This window comes from Lemur catta, chromosome 1, assembly GCF_020740605.2.
Source record: "Lemur catta isolate mLemCat1 chromosome 1, mLemCat1.pri, whole genome shotgun sequence".
Classification (NCBI taxonomy): domain Eukaryota; kingdom Metazoa; phylum Chordata; class Mammalia; order Primates; family Lemuridae; genus Lemur; species Lemur catta.
This window is the reverse complement of record NC_059128.1, coordinates 81,317,589-81,337,198: the sequence shown is the minus strand read 5'-3', so window position 1 is coordinate 81,337,198 and position 19,610 is coordinate 81,317,589. Positions and strand designations below refer to the sequence as shown.

At 39.1% G+C, this 19,610-nt stretch overlaps 1 protein-coding gene across 4 annotated transcripts in view; it reads right to left on the bottom strand.

Moving 5' to 3' along the window:
- SLC12A1 (solute carrier family 12 member 1) overlaps positions 1 to 19,610 on the bottom strand; it is an 86,907-nt gene that overhangs the window by 41,756 nt on the left and 25,541 nt on the right. For all 4 annotated transcript variants that reach the window (XM_045528566.1, XM_045528582.1, XM_045528573.1 and 1 more), the window contains exons 9-17: positions 19,362 to 19,489; positions 13,520 to 13,604; positions 10,862 to 11,013; positions 9,605 to 9,712; positions 9,159 to 9,282; positions 7,306 to 7,407; positions 5,225 to 5,380; positions 1,978 to 2,077; positions 1,111 to 1,222 (exon numbers count right to left, since the gene is read on the bottom strand). In XM_045528566.1, coding sequence (XP_045384522.1) covers positions 1,111 to 1,222; positions 1,978 to 2,077; positions 5,225 to 5,380; positions 7,306 to 7,407; positions 9,159 to 9,282; positions 9,605 to 9,712; positions 10,862 to 11,013; positions 13,520 to 13,604; positions 19,362 to 19,489 — 1,067 coding nt within the window. The remainder of the gene's footprint in view (positions 1 to 1,110; positions 1,223 to 1,977; positions 2,078 to 5,224; positions 5,381 to 7,305; positions 7,408 to 9,158; positions 9,283 to 9,604; positions 9,713 to 10,861; positions 11,014 to 13,519; positions 13,605 to 19,361; positions 19,490 to 19,610) is intronic.

The window sequence follows — 19,610 nt, the reverse complement described above, 5'->3', positions numbered from 1 at the left end:
GTCACACGACTTCCTGACAGCCCTATTCCTCAGCTATTGGAAATTTAAGTGTGGTAGTACTCACAGGGATACAAGTCTGCTAAGGCTTCTCCTCACAGCATGATGCAGAGCACACGCACGTGGCCTGGACTGACATCCTGGCTCTGCCACTTTCTTGTCATGTGATACAGTGCAATAATTTAATTTTCCTGAATCTCACTTTGCCAATCAGTAAAATTAGAACAGGGCTTCTTTTCTTTCCTGCCTTACTAGTCTATTGTGTGGCTCGAATAATAAAAACTGTAGAAAAACACTTTGAAGAATAGGTAAGTACTTAAGTACTAGAAAAACACATTGACAGCTAAGGATTTTGAGTGGAGGGTGTGTGTGTGGGGGGGAGAGAGAGAGAGAGAGAAAAGAGTGCATTATGAGAATACAAATAGAGATTGGCTAGTTTGTAGGAATAACTTAGACTTATTATTTTGTACTTTTAATGCTTTCTCCACACTTGAAAAAATTGGTCAATAATTATGGTTAAATTTTTAGCACCTACTTTGAATATGAATATCTCCTAGGACAACCACCAATAAGTTATTAACCACCATATACTTCCTGAACAAAGAGGAATTCATTTAGCTCTGAGTGTTTATCTAAAACATGGAAAACTTGGTTTAATCCCCTAGATATCTGTAGTGTTATCAAGTTTATCCAAATATTTAATCTAAATTCTATGTACTGTCACTTAAGGCCATTATGTATTTCCTCATCAGTGAATCTATATAACAGTGCTCTATCTACCTCATTCCATCCATATTTCCGTAGACAGTTATCACCCCAAATGCCTTCATTTTATTCCTGAGCCAGTTCTCTTTTTCTTGACTCAAAGACCATCATTTGGAAATATTTATCACTTTTAGCTGGTCTCCTATGAAATCTGAAATGCATTTCATTTACTCATTTAAATTCAGGAACATGGCCCTTACTAGCCCTGGTTCTATGAGTCAGGTAGAGGGCTCTTGTCCAAACTGTTTTGCTATTTTTCTATCACCGCATGCACTTCTCTGCTCACCTAAAATAACCCAAGGTAAGCAGGGAGGAAAAAGCACTTCCCATGGGTGAAGTGGCTCTTACCACAAAGACTTCACAGCAGATGCAAAGGCCACTGTTCTTGGTAAAGGCGTGAGTTATATCCAAGAGAGCGGGTCTTGTCATGGGTCCACCTGTTAAGACGATGCACTGGGGCCTGAAAGTGGAGAAAAGAAGATGGGAAATTGGCCATCGCAAAAACCCTGGGAGCCCAGAACCACCCCAGCAACAGAAGGCTTAGAAAAATGGGACAACTTCTCCCCTCACTGTGTCTTGGCTTTCCTGTCAGAATTCTTGAATCATCCCACCTGCCTACCTCGAAATCTTTGTATTCTTAGTTTACTTAGTTACAGCAAAAGTGTGAAGTGAGGAAAAGGTGGTCATATTTTTTTCCCCTGGACACTACCCTACCCCAAATCCCCTACAACCTATCCCTCTCCACCCAGTATTTTTATGCTGCTTTCCTTCATCCTCCTTGCACCCTTGTATTTTGAGGTTCCACGCAAAATCATATACAACTAATGAAGAGCTAAAAGTGTTATTTCTAAGAGAATTCAATAGGCCATAAAGCCTTCAGCTGAATGGAGACAATACCAATGAGTAAGGTGTATGGGGATTTAGGGACACCTCTCTGATATGACACCACTTAGGCCACCTTTCTGTCTCCATGCAGGGAAGGTGACACTTGGCCCTTGGAGGGGCTGTAGCTTGGGGTGGGCATAGCTCAGTGTGGAAGGAAAGAAGCACTCATTTATAGGAGGTGCTGTCATGAAAATGTGGCAGTTTTGTAGGATTGCTTATTTTTAGAATATACCCATAAAGCTTATAACTACTCTAATGCACTTGTTTCCCAAAAAGGAAAACCACTTTCACTGTAAAACATCACCTCCATGTCCGAGAAGCCAATTTTACCTGAAATTTTTTACATGGTCTTCCACTGTAGTTAATTCCAGAGCGTTATCCAAAGCGCTCACGTAGGAGAAAGCTTGTGTGGAGGAGCCCCAGTTCACATCTGCGGATAAAGGAGGAAATTGGCATAATAAGCATTGACCTTTCCTCGGTGTACCATGAATAATTTTACAAGCCATTCCCTTCTATGATTTTCCTTGGCTATGCCAGCAGTGATGAGTGTCCAAATCAGACAAAATATAACGTAGTATTTCCTAAAAGGCACACTGTGTCCTGCTAGGAACACTGCGTGACTCCTCGGAAATGAGACTTCTTTCCAGCGAAGAAGCAGACTGGAAAGCTGCAGTCCCGGGAAACTGGTTTGGTGGGAGAGGCTGTGCGCTAACACACTGCAGGCAGCCGGACTCGGGAAAATGGTCAGCCCCTGAATCAATTCAAGGTGTCTTCACTAATTTTTAAATTGAAAGGAAAAGTAGTATTTTGTATACACAAATAGTGTGCAGTAATCTTTATATTTTGAACAGTAATACTGAATAGCTTGGGAATTCTTACTTTCATGAACAGGGTCAAGGTTTTTTAGTAAGCACTTTAGTTTGAACTTTTAAAACCTAATCTTCATCAAAAGGGAGGTCAGCTCTACATCCCTTGTCTTTTTTTTTTAATATTTTGTTCTTTTATAAATTTAAATATTAAATGAATCCTCTAAGTTTTATGAGATGAGGTCCCTGATAGGAATGTACAGATATACCCCAGATGACAAACAGAGCTAATTCTCCCCAGTCTTGCTCTGGAGTCAAGGAAATAGGTGGGGGATAATTATCTGGAGAGAGAGAAGACTAATATTCATTAAGTGTTGATTGTGTACCAGGCAGTAAGCATAGCATAGGCCATTTATTTTTATGCTGATAAAATATTTTTACAAGGACATTCATATGTAAAGAATGAACCTTGAAGCAGACCTCATACCATATGCAAAAATTAACTCAAAATGGATAATAGACCTAAATATAATTCCCAATGCATTAACACTTCTAGAAGAGGTGTATGGCCTTGGATTAGGGAAAGATATCTTAGATCAGATGCAACAGGACAAACCACATAAGAAAAAAAAAGAGATAAGTTAGACTTCATAAAAATGAAGAACTTTTGTTCTTCCAAACAAACTGCGAGGAAAATAAAAAAAGAATCCACAGATCAGGAGAAAATATCTGCGAAACATAAATGCTAAAGGATTTGCATCCAGAATATATAAAGAACTCTCACAACTGAATAATAAGAAAGCAAACAACTAAAAAATGAGCAAAAGATTTAAACTGACACTTGACTAAAGAAGATATATGGGCAGCAAATAAGATGTTCAACATCATTAGTCATTGGGAAAATGCAAATTAAGCCACAACGAGATAGCACTATACATCTATTGGAATGGCTTTTTATAAAAACAACTGACGATATTACATGCTATTAATAACAAAGATGTAGAGCAATTAGGGCTCTCATTCATGGCTGGTAGAACTGGAAAGTGATACTGCTATCATGGAAAAAAGTTTGGCAGTTTCTTATAAAGTTATATATACACTTACTATACTATATAATCAGAAATCCCACTCCTAGATACTTACTTGAGAGAAATGAAAACATAGTTTCACATACAGTCCTGTGGGTGAATATTTATAGTAGCTTTTTAAATAATCACCATAAACTGGAAACAACCCAGATACTTATCATCTGGTGAATAGATTTTTTAAAGATTTGCAATATATTCATACAATAGAATACTACTCAACAGTACAAAAGAGCAAACTACTTATACATGCAACAACATGGATAAATCTAAAAGCATTATGCTAAGTGAAAGAAGGCATATCATATAACATATGATTCTGTTCACATGATATTCTGGAAAAAGCAAAGGTATAGGATCAAACATCAGAAAAGCAGTTGCCAGGGACTAAGTTGGGGAGAAGGGATTGACTACATAGGGGTGTAAGGGAAATTTTGGGGTTAATGGAAATATCCTATGTCTTGATCATGATGATGGTTACAAGATTGTGTAAGTTTGTCAGAACTTATTGAATGCACATCTAAAAGAGGTGAATTTTACCATATGTAAGTTAAAACTGATGTTAAAAATATATAAAGTGATAAAAACAAAGCGAACAGACTCCTCCAAGGTAGTTACTACCATCTCTGCTTTATTGGCAGAGTGAGGGGAAGGGAGTGTCGGGTGGCTCCCAGCCTCTCAGCACTGCACTCTGTGGTCTCTTGTCTCTCCCAGCTTCAATTCACCTGGTTCTAAAGTCAATATCCAAAGTTCAGATCCAGTTATATTTCTCCAATTGAATAACCTCCGGCATCATCTTGTTGCTCATATTATCAGATTCTTTAGCATAACATTTAAGTTTCTTATTTATCTGGCCCCTACCTATCCTACCAGGCTCACCCTGTGCCCCTTCTCCTGAGCACTGTAGAACCTCACCTTGATAAAGGCCTGAGTCCTCCCAGACATGCCCCTATGTGCTTGTATGTGTCCTTGACTTGGTTCCTGCTTTGCCTCTGCCGAGAGTATCACGCCCTGACTCTGTCCAATTAACTAACCCTTAGTCCCTTGATTTTTTTAAACCTAGATTATTTATTCATTCAATAAGTATTTATTAAGGGCCTACTGAGTGCTTGGCCCTGGGAACACAAGCCATGAACCAGGAAAGGTTTCCTGGACAACTCCAGTCAAAGGTAACCACTCCCTCCCCTTTTCTCAGAAATTTGCTCAGATTACTCTCACGGTACTTAACTATATTGTATTATAATTAATTGCTGAAGTGTGAGTCTGTGAACTCCTTGAGTACAGGGACTGTATCTCATTCATCAGGACATTAGAGGCAGAAGGGGAGGTAATGGAAAACTTGTGGGGTTTGGTATCATACACTCTCTGGTTAAAATGTCTGCTCCATTGCATCCTGACCATTACTTTGGCAAGTGGTCAACTCTTCAAACCCTAGTTTCTTCATCTGTAAAATGGGATTAATAATAAGTAATGTACAGCATTATTGTGAGGCTGAAATGAGTGCATGAGCTATAATAGATGCTCAACAACATTAACTATTGTTATTATTATAGCACATTATGTCATTAATATCCACCCTACATATGACTCACCTAAGCACAGAGAAGCTGCTCAATAAGTGCTTAATAAATAAGTAGTGAGAGAGAGATTTGGAAACCCCATCCTATACGGTGCTTCTGATCTTACCTGGCTTCTTATAAGTCACGTAGATATAGAGGAAGAACTCAATGACATAGGTGATGACGGCTGCCCACCAGTTGATGATAAACATGACTGCACAGCACAGAACAGCTCCAAAAAGAGATACCCACATGTTGTAAACTCCGTATGCAGGTCTCCACCCTGAAAATTAAAAAGAGGTGCAGAAGAAAAACTTCCATGCTACTACTATCATGCCACTGAATATTATAAGAATATAACGTCTTTAAAGAATTAGAACTTTTAGGTCAGCTCCCTAACTCTGTTACTATTTTCCTATGACCTTGGGGCCCCTGCTTTATGAAGGTGGTACTTATACTAAATAGGATGCTGAACAATTTAAAAATATTAAGCACCTAGAAAATGGGCCCCTCATGACTCCGCCATACTTTCTGCATGTCCCCTGATTTCTTCCCAAACTGTTAATACCAAACCATAAGCATCTAATTCTATGCCACTGGGTGAAAAAAGAGTAGGAAGGAGGAATGTCTAGATGGTTCAAGAAAGAGAAAGTTAAGACAACGGGCTTTTTGCACCCATGGAGAAGGCAGAGCAGCCATCAAGAGTCAATCAGCTTGACTTCCCGGTAGCTCTTCCATTACCCTTAGAGGATTGTGCTTGCCCTTTCAAAAATAATAATCTATGGAAAAGAGGGAGAAGTGGCTTCTTACAACCAAATGGCTAGCAAAGGATTCCTAGACCCAATGCATTAGTATGTCACGCATTTTGCAATTAAAATATTTCTCACAGTGCGTACATGCATAGGGGGTTTCTGTGTTCTATCGGGTCCCTGAAATGAAAGAAATTGGAAGACAGCATGGTCAGGATGGGGAAGCTCTGATTTGAAGGGCACATTTAGTTTATGAGTGAAGTACATTTTAAATTAGGAGTTGCCAAAACACAACAGAGCTTTAAGTCTTCAGAAGCAATTTCCCAAATGGCCACAAGATGGAAACAGCACTTCAAGAACATCACTGGAAATACCCTTATTTTTCTCTGAATCTGGCTGTGTGTGTGTGTGTGTGTGTGTGTGTGTACACGTGTGAGAAAGAGAGAGAGTCATTTTCTGGGTTAGTGTATCCATGTGTCTTCCTCTATATGCTTTTCTACTTTTCCTCTTTCTTTTTCTCTCTCCCTCTTTCCTTTCCTCCTTTTCACTCTTTCCCGTGCCTGCCTCTATTAATTCACCTTGTTTTTCAAAAATGGCCGTAATGTGGCACGGAGTCACACATTTCTATGTGTTAAAAGAACACAACAAAACAGAAAAGAAATCCCTTTTACTATCTTCTGTAGCCTAGTATTGGGTGGATAAAGGTTCCCCTTCCATCTATTATTTTTTCTTACTGGCAGCAGGTTTTCCAAAGGAAACTTGAGATCTTGGCAGGTCCTAAAAGAGTTGAAATATGTTTACATCCTGGGTAAAAGTCCTTGTGGTGGAGACCTTCTGAATGCTGATAATTACAAGTCTCTACTCTGGTGGAAAGGCAGGGAAAACTCTATTGGACAATGGAAGCAAAGAAGAGGTGAGGGGTGCCCAGAAAGAGGAAGGTTCATTGGTGTGAAATTTTGACCAGTTTTCAAGCAATTGGTGCCCTGATGCCACCAGCATCAATATGACGAAGCCCAATGTGTATTTGCATTGCCTGCACTCAGGAGGTAATTATGGGAACTACTCATCCTTCTCTTCTGCACCATGGGCAGGAAACAAATTGATAGTAAGGAAGTTTCAAATATATACATTAATTCCACTTCTGTGGTCACTTTCACCCTGGAAATAAATAGTGGTGTTTTTCTACTGCTAAAATAAATGTGGTTTCTCTTGCAATGAATAATTTATTGCCGCAGGAGAAAATTGACTTTACGGTTGGTCAAAAAGGCCATTGCTCAAATGATTCTTTTTCTATTTCAGAAGTCATCCCCCAACTCACTAAAATAAAGTGGATTACACTTCCCACTAGGATATAAGGAAACAGATAAACACAGATTGAACACTTCTCACTGACTTATTTCATTTTGTTGAGACAAACTAACTGTTTGCTTAGGTGTATTTTAGCTTTTTGAAAGCTTACCTGGAGATTTGGCATAAGAGGCATGGAAGCAGGAAAAATTAATAAGTGCATATGAGGCCAGGAAAAAGTTGGAGATGATGGGAGCGATGGTGTTCAGTTCCGCTGCAAAAGAAGCAGAATTGAACATGAACGTGTGAGTGATGAGAGCAGGGCCGGAACAGCTGTTGTATCCTGGAAGCTTGACTTTATTTGGAAATTGAAAACGTAGCTAGCATCTGTCAAAGTTTAGGAAGTTAGTGATTTTTCTTTGGGAGCTACATACATTCTCTTAGCCAAGGTTTCCATAAAGTAAGTAAGAAAGCCTACCAATCAGAAAATAGGGAATCAAGACCTCTACTTACAAAAAATTCAAGTAGGAGTGGGGAGGTGGTTTGGGGACTGAGCATACTATAAACTCCCCTGCAGTTTTTCTGGAGGCACCAAGTCCTGTGTTCTTTATCTTCTATGTATATACTCAAAAGACTCTGCAGAGTACCAGTTTAACACCAGCGCACCAGAAACTCCCAGATGGAAATATCTCTGTATGTACCCAATATGCTTTCTCTGACTTTCAGGACTCTTGTTAGTCATTTCTATTTTTCCATATCTCTAGAGAGTTCGTTCTACCTTTTAAGGCTTGCCAAAAGTACTTTTGCCTCCATGGTTAAATATCCTGTATGATTTACTCCAAGCTGGATTGTTTACTGTGTGGTATAAAAAAATATAGAGACATCCTCTTTCATCTGAGGGTCAGACATCTATCAACCTCAATAATGCAAACGCAGGCAGCTGGGTGTGATTCTAGAACGTGGATACGGAGACAGTAGCCATGAACAGCTGCCATAAAGCTTGTGCATGGAGCTAATTTACATTGTTCTGAATGAGTGATTTTTAGAGGATATTATTTAATTTATTCAAAACTTTTAAAACTTTGGTTGCTTAATCACTTAAATGTGGCATAGGGCAATGATGAGGTCTTAAAGCCTAAATTACAAAATTGAAATATCTCTGTATGTAATCACTTTTTATTTAATTTTAAAACATCTAACAAACGAGTTATATATTCCCTTCTTCTGCTTTATAGAAATCTTATGAGGATTTATGAATTAACATCACTTCCTGAGTTTAATACGTAATGATGAGGAGCCCTCGTTGCTCGGTTCCGCTGGGCTGAGGAAGGGTCTGCCTGCCTGTGTGTGGTTCCTGTTGTCCTTTGACTTTTGCTCCTTTTCCTCTCATACGCTCATCAGCAAAGGTGGGCCTTAGGGAGGAGTGAGGACTGTGCAGGCTGAAGCTGATGAATGTACCTGTCCAAGATTATGTGGCTGTTTCTGTATCACTTGGGGAGAGGAAGCGGAGATTATAGTCTAGGTAAGTGTTTCCCAAACACTAGTGGCCCACGAATCTCTTGAGGAGCTCGTAAAATGCAGATTCTGTATCCTCAGAGATTCTGACTCAGTAACTCTACAACTGAGCCTAAAATCTCTGCACATTGACAAACACCCCAGGTGATGGTGATACAGATGGTCAATGGACCACATTTGGGGGACACTAACATCAGGCCAGGAGATACAGCAGCTGGGGGAGGCTTGGAATCAGACAACATCAGGCAGGTTGGAGAAAGGATTCAGTTGCATTTGGTTGGTGGATTTCCAACACTCAGATTTAAAGAAGAGATTAAAGTCCAAAGTCTATTTCAAGTTCCTCAAAGGCCTTCTACACACAAGGATTTCTCATTTCCTCCTTAGACAGACTCCAATATTCCCCAATGGGATCTTAAACATAAAATGGGTAATTTCGCAAACTAAAAGGAAAACCCTATGAGTAATCAGAAGAATTCTTTGGCTTTCAGTAAGAACAAGAAATCTACAAACCAATAAGGATAAACGCCATGGCTATAAAAAAAGTGAGAATATATCCTCTCAGGGGTTCATTGTTTTTCCCATATCCCTTTGCAAAGAACTGCAGGGCTTTGTAGATGTTGTCCTTGCACAGAGCCTAATGGAAAAGAAGAGGAGAAATTTGTCATTTATATATCTATGCACAGTCATTTTCTCTAGGTGATTCAAACAAGAATATTTGGGGAAAGATTAAGTGATACACACTATGAGGCACAAGTTAACACTGCCGTTTATCATTCTTTATATTATTTGAATCGATCTTGACTATGTGGCAGACATCGCACTTGAGCCAGATGCAAACATTAACTGTTTCAGAAAATGATGGAAAATGATAGCCGGTGAGAATGAATATCTCAGCTTGAGCTACATCCAGTGGAAACAGCCATAAGGAGGAGCACAAGGTCTTGTGCCTGTATTACCTGGAACACTTTGGGCGCACTGACGAGGGAAGCCAGGGCAGAGGAGAGCGTTGCAGAAAAGATTCCAGCAGTGATGAGGGGGCCAAACCCTGACACCATGCTCATGACCTTGGGAAGAGAGGTTCAAGTCAAGAGTCTCATCCAATAGACAGTAAAAAAAAAAAAAAATAGCCAAATTTTTATGCGAATGGTTCACTTTCCACTTGCTGGGATTTAGAATCTCCTGTATAAGCTAATTGCTTCTAACCAGATCTTTTCCCCCTGCTTCATTCTCAAGTTCTTAATTTTATTTTTTCAAAATGGAAATGGCCCTTTTTGTTATTTATAAAATAATAAATCTTCACCACAATATAGCCAGAAGATACTGGAAAGAATAAAGAAAGAAATGGTTTCCAGGATTTTAATAACATTTCCCCCCTCTGTTCTTTGTAGTTACGTGTTTCTTTGATGATAGGAAATTCTATCTAGCAGAAAGTACTATTTTAATAAGGTTTGGGGAGGGGCTCCAGCTGTTTACTAGTCTTTTAAAAGACATTAACCTTTCTTCTTCTTCCTGCACACAGAGGCCTTTCAAGCCTTTGCTTTTTCTGTGCTCATTAAATGTAATTTTAGATCTGAGACATGAGGAGATTCTATCACTTTAAGTCATATTTTGGAATAATGACTTCAGCTGAGTTAATTTCTCTTTGTTGGTTGTTAAAATAAATGAATGAAGCTTTCACGACAGATTTACTTCTCCCTCTGCTCACCAATCATGCAGACAAATTAATGTTTCAAGTCCTGCGGTTTTCCCAACTTCCCGTGTTCCTTCCTTCTCATTTACCGCTCCACTCCAACACTCACAATTTCTCTCTTGGCTTTGTCTTTTGGGCTCTCCGGGGCCACCTCAAAGGCTTTTGCTAAGTGGAAGCCCATGCATGAAGTGGACTCCGAGTGCTAACTAATCTAAACTTCTCCTTCCCACTATGAACCCTTGCACAGCTGATTGGGAGACGCATAGTGCCAGGCGGTGATCTCTCCCTAGTGACACAATTCATGCCACTGCCTGTTGCCCTCCCACCGCCACAGTAAATGTAGCCACAGGATTTGCTACGACATCATGCCTGTGTGATTTCTTTCCTCTCACACGAATTATTCCTTGCTGAATTCATATCAGTTACTAATCAATCAGTTGCAGATTCAGACATTTTACTATACGTGATGCTCTGAAGATGCAAACAGCAGCGATAAACATGATCATTTTTTTGCAGTTTGAACCTGGAAATTGTTCATCAGTCCGTATTGACACGGTTCATGTCGACATCTGGAGAAGTCATAGCCCAGCCCACAGGCTGCTGAACCATTGCAGTTCATCCCAGAAATGATGGTGTCATTCGTGCTCCCGGTGGCGTCTCGGACCACACAGGCTCCTGTAGAAACAACCATGGCCTGTCATTTCTGCTCCCTTAGGGTTTCCTTCTGAAAACGTACTTAGTTTACTCTGAGTCTGAACAGGTCCATTTCCTAGCCTCTGCTCCCTGTCAGTGCTTGTTGAGACATGGCAGCTGGAGGCTCCCATTCTCCGGGCCCCGAGAGCGCCCCCTGTCTGTAACCAGCTGCCATTTCAACTGCCGATGCGGTTTAAGTTTGGGTGGTAGGAGACTTAGGAGTTCAGACTGTCTTATTTTCTGATCTAAAATACACTTGGCGGGTGCTTTCAGCATAATACACACTCAATTCATATTTCTGGATTAGTGTTACTGATTGGGTGTTTTTCAAGTAGAAGGATTTGTTTCCTCATCTGGAAGAGAATCAGGGGATGGTATTATGGAATTCTAGTTTAGAGAAAAAAAGCCCTTGTTGTCAACTAATGATATTCCTTGCATAAGTTTTTAAACAGAATTATAGTTGTACTTTATATACAAATTTACTGGTTTAAATAATAAAGAAAACGTCTTAGGATAAAATGGTAAGATTTCCTAGGTAATGGTCAAATAATATTTATCAAATATTTGACTCAGTTTATCTATACCATTATTTTCATACATTTGAGTGTTTCTGTTATTTTCTATCATAAACATTCTATGATGCACATCTTTATGCATAAACTTTTTCTTCTGTATTTCAAAATATTTCTCTAGGATAGATTCTCAGAAATGGAATTATGAACATTCAAGAACATTCAAGCCTCTTGAAATCACTCACTTTCCTTTATGAATTTTTCTAACTGTAATCTTTGCCACTATGTATTTGATAGGATTATTGAAATATTTGAATACACATATGAAATATATATAAACTGTCCTGAACTACACGAGGATAAACATTTTACAAACTAAATGTCAACCAATAAAACTGTTCGCTTTGTTTTTCAAACTCCACCCAGGGTGGATTCCTATTCCTTGCTAATAACTTTAAGACAGGTCCCAGTGACAGGAACTACTGTGCACCCTCAATCTGAGCCATGGAATTCACATTCTTTTAATCTGGGAAAGACTTAAACATCATAGAATCTTAGAGATGAAGGAGCCATTTAAAATAATCAGTGCCAGAACCCTTTTTATCACAGTCTTGAGAAGTGGCTTGCCAGTCTCTGCTTAAACACTTGAAACTATGGGTGTTGATTACCAAGCTAAACTATCCATCCCAGATTTTACCTCTTTCATGTTCATTTATGTTGAATTGACTTTTCTGAATCCTGTATTTTAACCTTTGAGTAACAGATCTCTCCAAATTCCCATGAGCCAGGCTGTGAGTCATCATTGGCACTAACGATAGGCCATTGACCCTATGCCTGCCCTCTTACTCTGGGAAAAGTGTAGAAACAGATTTTTCCACACATCAGGGGCAAAAATAGAAGAATCTCTGAGATTAGAATTATAACTTTACTCATTACCTTATTTTTACTGTGAGTAAAAAAAAAAAAGAAAACCATTTGGGAAATTTAACTGTAGGTTTCAATGTTATTTAAAAATGTGTTGATTTTCTAAATATTAGAATGAAATTTCTTTGCATGTAACTAAACTTGGAACTGCCACAACAATACACTTAACAAACTTATCCAATTTCCTCCAATAAGAGGCAGGCAAGAATCTAAGTTAATTTTTTTGCTTTTATCTCCAGAAATATGCACTTTCCCAATTTCCCTTATAGTAAGCAGAGGAGGACTGGGATATCTTTTGGTTTCCGTAGGGGTCCAGCCTGGAGCTATATTCCCTAGTGTACACAGAAAAGAGTTTTCTTTTCTGAATGTTGGGAAAGCACATTTCTTCCTTTCCTACTATGGCAGAAGTATGGGGCAGCTCCCAAACAGGAGGAGGTATGTCTACAGGCAGCAGGTGGAACCAAAGTCAGCCTCAGGAACAGCAGGTGAATACACATATTTTTTGTTCACTGAGCAATGTAGGGGCTGGCCGCCCACACTGCCAGCAGCTGGGTCTTTTCTTGTTCTGATTTCCTGCCAATTGGTGACAGTGACATTTCCACATTAGGGACAACAGTGCAAGGATGAGACAAAGTCATAAAATCTACTCTTTTATACTTCCTGAAGGCTGTTTTTTTGTTTGTTTTTCCGCTTCTTTGCTCTGTTTCTCAACTGCCTCCTAGGGCAAGGGAAGTGTGCGCTGGAAGCGGTAGCTTCCTTAGCAATGGGATTATCACCTAGGGTAGGAAAATGGGAGCCTCTTTGTGTTCAGGTAGAATAACAGTTTGATTAGCTATACTCTAGCCCTGACTCAGAGACACCTACATTACAGCTTAATTGCATTTAAACCCCCAAAGCATCTGAATCATTAACATTAAGGTACCAAGAAGAAAATTAAAATTGTTGCCTTTATAAAACTTTCTACTTATGCTTCATGGAAAGTCCACTGATCATGAAGAACAACTGCACCCCTTGTAATTCTGACTTTCTGACACCAGAGACGTTCCACTTACCTACACAGATAGCAACACCTAGGTAGGCAACGGTGGTGATAAAAATGGCCAGCATGGTTCCTCTGGGGATGGCATCTTGGGGATCCTTTGAAAAAATAAGGTGGAGGTAGGAGAATACAGGGCAGAATGAGAAACAGATCACTTGGAGTTATTTCCATATTTTCAAATTTTTAGGCTACCCTTCCAGATGCAAGTTCTAAAGAAAAGATCAAGCAAATGGCAAGGCAATGAGTTCAAGCTCTTTTTGGACAAAGAAAAGGTGTTCCGAGTGAATAAAGAAATCTGTAAAACTTTGAGCTGAACAGAAGAGAACTCTAACTGTCCAGAAGGAAGTTTTTAATATCAAGTGTAGTTCACTCACCTAGACCTCTCCCTTCCCTTTACCTCCTGTGAATTTCATGTAGTTGTATCCTAGACCTTGAAGTGTTAGGGGACAATATACAAACATATTTGGCTCATTGATATCTGTGTGTTTGTGTGTATTTGTTTTATACTGAGCTTGGGCTTGCATTAAAAAAATCACTTTTGACTGAGCAAAAGTATGATCTACTAAATTCTTCAATCCCTTAAATTCTTCATTTGGAATCTAGTTCAGAAATTACTGTAAGGGGAGATATTTAATTTCCACAAGCAGGCATAAAGAAAGAGGCAAATTCAAGCTTATACCAGAAAATGGGCTTTTCTCTTGCGCATAAATGTATATACATTCACTGAGTTGAGTTCACATCATATTTAATTTACCATTTTATATCCTATTTTCGGGGCTCAATCATACCAAATCAATTTCCAAGGAGCATATTACATTATATTCAATTCAACTTAACAGGGATTATTAAATAGAAATTTTAATGTATTCACTGCTTATACAGGCCAGTGCCTGGCATATAGTAGGAGTCAATAAATATTGAATTGAGAAAGCACAATTGCAGTAGGCATTAGTCCCCCCGCCAGAGGACATGAGATTCATCAATACAAATATGCAGTCAATACAGTCAAGCAAAGTTTGCACTTTTTTTTTTTTTTAAAGAAAACCTGAAATACACTGATCAAGTCCATGAGAAAGGTCACTCATGGTGAATGCAGACTCAGTTGCTGGAAATCATAACGGATTCAAGTAAACCTTCCCCCACATGGGAGTAAGTCAGCCTTGTGGAGCCACTCTGTGATCGTTAATTCCTCCCCACTCCTCTAGGAATTTCTGCACAAAGGATTTGTTCTGATACATGCAGACCCAGTCTCTTCCTTCCAAACTATCATCTCCAAAAGTCAAGGTGGCAGGTGTGTGCAGTGGAGCAGCACATGGAAAGAAGAAGATGGCAATTGTGGCTGAAGTGGGCCCCACTCAATCTCCTAATTCATGTTATGTTTCATAATTTACTTTATTGCATAAGAATTTCTTGAGATCTGAGTGAAATGTAAAGAACTGAGTTAAGTGGGAAGAAAGGAAATATTATACACACACACACACACACACACACACACATATATATATATAAGGATAAGAGGCATGAAGATGGAAGGCAGTCTTGTTCCTAAAACACAAAAGCTTAGTTTTTATTTACAACTAACTGCTACAAGGTCCAAAATTACTTTATAGGAGTTACATGAGAGGCCAGCTTGACCCTAATAATTAACATATAAATTGGGATGCCAATATATTAGTATATGATCATATAGTCACATGGTCTAGTCTGGCTACATTTCCCTTGGACAGGGCTTGGGACTTTGACGGATTCTTAGTTTTCACTCTAAAATGCTAGTTTCCATCCCCCAGCAATAATCCAAAATCTAACCTTCTTCCACCTTTCTTAATTAAACATATTTTTTAATTACAACAGAATACAAGCAGTCTATTAGATTGCTGCTTTTTGGGTACGCCAACCACACTCTAATTTTGCATCTCTGAAATCACATCTCATCTCTCTCCATTAGACTTAGATATTTCCCAAATCTTTTCCCAGGTACACATTTACAGATCACCTATTAGTGTGTGTGTGATTAGCAAATAGAAGGTTCAGAATGGGAACTTCGTAGCATCCACTCATTGCCAACACTCATTGACAGTCACTGGAAGCCTGAAGTGCCTTCCTGAGGATGCTGAGGCTGTGAGGAGAGGTCAGCATCTTGCTTATCCCATAGTGTGTAAACAATAAATGTTTACTCAGTTGAATTGAATCCACTGTGTTTTACTTCTAGTTTCACTTTCACAGAGAAATAATATCTGTAAGTACTGAAGTTTCCTCACCATTTCCCAACATACTGTCACCTCTCAGTATTTACCATGTTTGACTGCTCTGGCTTTTGACATGTTGTTACTCCTCAAAGAATTCTCCTTTCTTGACTTGCACAACCCCACTGTCTGTTGCTTTCCCCTACCGCTTAGGCTGCTCTTTCTCTTTTTTCCTTATAGACTCCCTGTCTACCACTAGTACTGTGAATGTCTGTGTTTCCCTTAGCATTGCCTTGGACCTCTTTTCTCTCCCCTCTTGCACGTACCTGGGTGAACTCGTCCATGCCATAGCTTCCTGCTCTGCCCTAGCTCCTTTACAGAGCTCCAGACTCATAAGCCCAGTGACCCACTAGACACCTGTCCTTCTTGTGCCCTTTAGCCTCAACGGGCAAATCTGAGCTGCTTTTTCCTCCTCTCCTGTGCCATGGAATCAATTCAGCAGGTTGTAACCAGCATTAAAAGAATAAAATAGAATAGAACTGATGTGAAAATGTCAGAAGTCATTGCTTATAATAAAGTGAGAACCATGGTGGAAAATTTTGTGAGTGTGCACTTGGTCGTGATGTATGTCTTCTTACTGCAGATCATAGTAAAAAAAAAAAAACATTCTTTCTATTTCCTCTCCTAACTCTAACAAAAGCTGACCCTTTTTATGTTTTTCCTCTGCATGGCCTTAATTCAGGCCCATGTCATCTCTTGCCCAGACTGCTGGGATATTTTCTAATTGATCTTTCTGTCTCCAGTCTTCCTACCTATGTCCCCCTTCCCCTGCCGTTTAACCTGTCCTTCACAAACCGTTAGTGGGCTCTCTCTAAAACACATATCTAATCATGGTACTCCCTTGTCTAACCTCCTTGGTGTCTCTAGCTAGTTTGGGAATAATACCCAAACTCTACTGTTGGTAGTTTAAAGGACCTTTGAATTCTACTTACAATTACACAGCATAAAGCAAAATTATATGGTATATAGTAGTGTATGTGTTACAAGTTAAGCTTAATTGAAACATCATAAAAGTACTTTTGAATGGAAAGAATGCAACATTCTGCAACAATATTATGACCATGTGTGCCCTGAAAATCATGACAGGCCATACTCTGTACTTTCTTTATGTGTAAACTCAAAATCAGAGATTTCTTAGTACAGATTGATAAATAAATAAAATTCTTTACTAACATAACAACCTTAAATCAAGTTAGCACTTATTTTGAGAAGGGAATTTTAAGTTTTGCCTTTTTAGATGGGGATAGTATCTTTTAATTCTTTGCTTACTCCCAGAGTGCCTAAGACACAGAAGATTCTTTATAAATATGCTTATTAACATTTTGATAGAATGATTTTACTTACGTACCCAACTTCACTCATAAAACAATTCCCATAAGCAGCATCTTTTTCTGTGCATTTTGACATCCCATTCCTTCTGTTCCAAATGTCCCTGTCCTCTTTGTCCTATTGATTCCTTTCCATCCCTCGAAATCTGGAGTGAGTGTCCCCTCCCCTGAACGTCTTTCCTTACTTTTTGGGGGGGCAGGTAATTACTATTTCCTCTTTCCCTTGCACATGATTCTGTTCTTGCTTGCTCTAACTCAGCTAGAGTAAGTCTGTCTCCCCTTAGACTAGGAGCTCCTTGAGGGAAGGATGAAGCTCTTTGCTTTTGCAGTGCCTGGTGTGAGCAGGGTCTCAGTAGGTGCTGGTAAGGTGAACTAACTCCTGAGCATGGGATACAAACTTGTTTTTAAGGAGTCCAGGGAAAGCACAATGTTCTTTAATGTAAAGGTATGCTTCCAGTTTGCAGAAATTTAAATCAGTGACCTCCGATACTTTTACAGAGCTGAGAAACCAGAAATTCAACACCCACAGAGCTAAATTTCATTAAGCAGCAATGCTTACTACTTGAATCATTTTGAATAAGTTTCTTAACTTTCTTGCACTTCAGCGCAATCTGTTTCATGCCATATCTCTGCTCAAGAATTTATCACAGTACTGTGGCTCCTATTAATAATATAACAAATCTAACTGCCTTTATTTATTCACTCAGTAAATATTTATTGAATACTTGCTATCTCTGAGGATACAGCAATGAACAAAATCAAAGGCAAAGTCTTCACTTTCATGGAGTTATATTCTGGGGCAAGCAGTTCTCACTCAGAGAGTTGGGTACCCTCTGTTTGCCCTTGCCTTAAAGGTGATCCTGCCTCATCAGAATTTCTCCAGTTGATGTGCATGGGACTCCTCACTGTTCCCAGTCTCCTCATGCCTGACTGTTCCTGTTGTCTTCTCTTCCTGGAATACTCTTATAAATATAAATCCTCATCAATAGTAAGCATGTACTCTTTGCTTTCAGTTCGGATTCAAAAGTTACTTCCTTGAGGAAACCCTCCCTGACTAACTTAACAATTATTTGTTCAGTATTTGTATTTCACAACCCACTTGGACAGTGCATATGGTTTTCATTTATACATATCTTCTGATGACTCTTGAAAATATTTCTTGTCTTCCAAAGTTGATTATAAATTTATTGAGGTAAAAACCCGTGTCTCCTACTTTTTTCTGTGTGTGGTAGAGACTGTTTATTGTCCCCTAATATCCATCCTCACTTTCCTCCTTTTAATACTAGAACCCCCTAAAATTTTATCTGGGGATATGGCTACCCAGCTAGAAACTGCTTCCTTTGCAACTAGGTAAGGCCACAAGACTAAATTCTGGCCAATGGAATGTCAGCAGGAGTGATATGTACAAGTTCCAGGCATTGCTTACCCTCTACTTCCTTATTCTCCTTCCTGTGGACTGGAATGTGATCTTGGAAATGATTAGTCATCTTGGACCTTCCAGATGAGGACAAACCCCAAGGTAATGATGAAACAAGAGAGGTCACCTTGGTTCCTGGGCTACCTTTTGGAGCAGACCTTTCTTATTCCATTGGATGGTCCATGAGCTTGATTTTTTTTTTTTTTTTTTTTTTTTAGAAAAAGGGTCTTGCTATGTTGCCCATGCTGGCCTCAAACTCCTGGGCTCAAGCAATCCTCCAGCTTCAGCCTCCTGAGTAGCCGGGACTACAGGTGCATGCCACCATGCCTGACTGAGCTCAAATTTTTATATACTAGAAAAACAAGCTTCTGTCTTTTTTAGCCCACTGTTACTGGTATTTTGTAATATTCTAATATCCTAACTTATACAGTGTTCCTTTCCGTACTTAATGTAGAATAATATGGATAAAGTGCTAGGTAATAATGTGGTTATTTTTCTTTGTTTTGTTTTTACTTTTTCATGAATGTTTCATGTTCTCACTCATTATGGGGTTAAAAGAGAAAGCATGGTTCTGGTATTTTTTCACTGAATTATACTCATTTTGTTAGAATTATGACATATTATCAGTATACTCTGTTCTTCTGATATCACTGAATAAAACTTTTGTAAGAACTATCTGGAATAGGAATCTAAATTTGGCCTTAAAAGAGAAAACTTTTAAATAAGCAGAAAATTTTGCAGAAATCCTATAGTTGTGAAGCTGTAGGGAGACACGGTCACATTCGATCTCTATAGCTCTTTGTGTTACCCATCAACGACACCATCACCATCACCTCTCAGGGCTGCAAAGCAGAGAAAACAACATACCTCCAAATCTCCTGAAATATTAGCACCAGCAAGAATCCCAGTAGCTGCTGGGAAAAAAATGGCAAAGACAGAGAAGAAGCCTTCACCCTTTGTGAAGCTTGGCCCAAAATTTTCTGCAAATATTGATGCTGCAACACAAATTATGAGAAAATTATTATGTAGACTTTTTCTTTAACAGAGTAGGAGGTAAAGTTACCTTTGCTTTCCATAGCCCTAAATGCAATTATATTCTTATATGATAAATGAAAT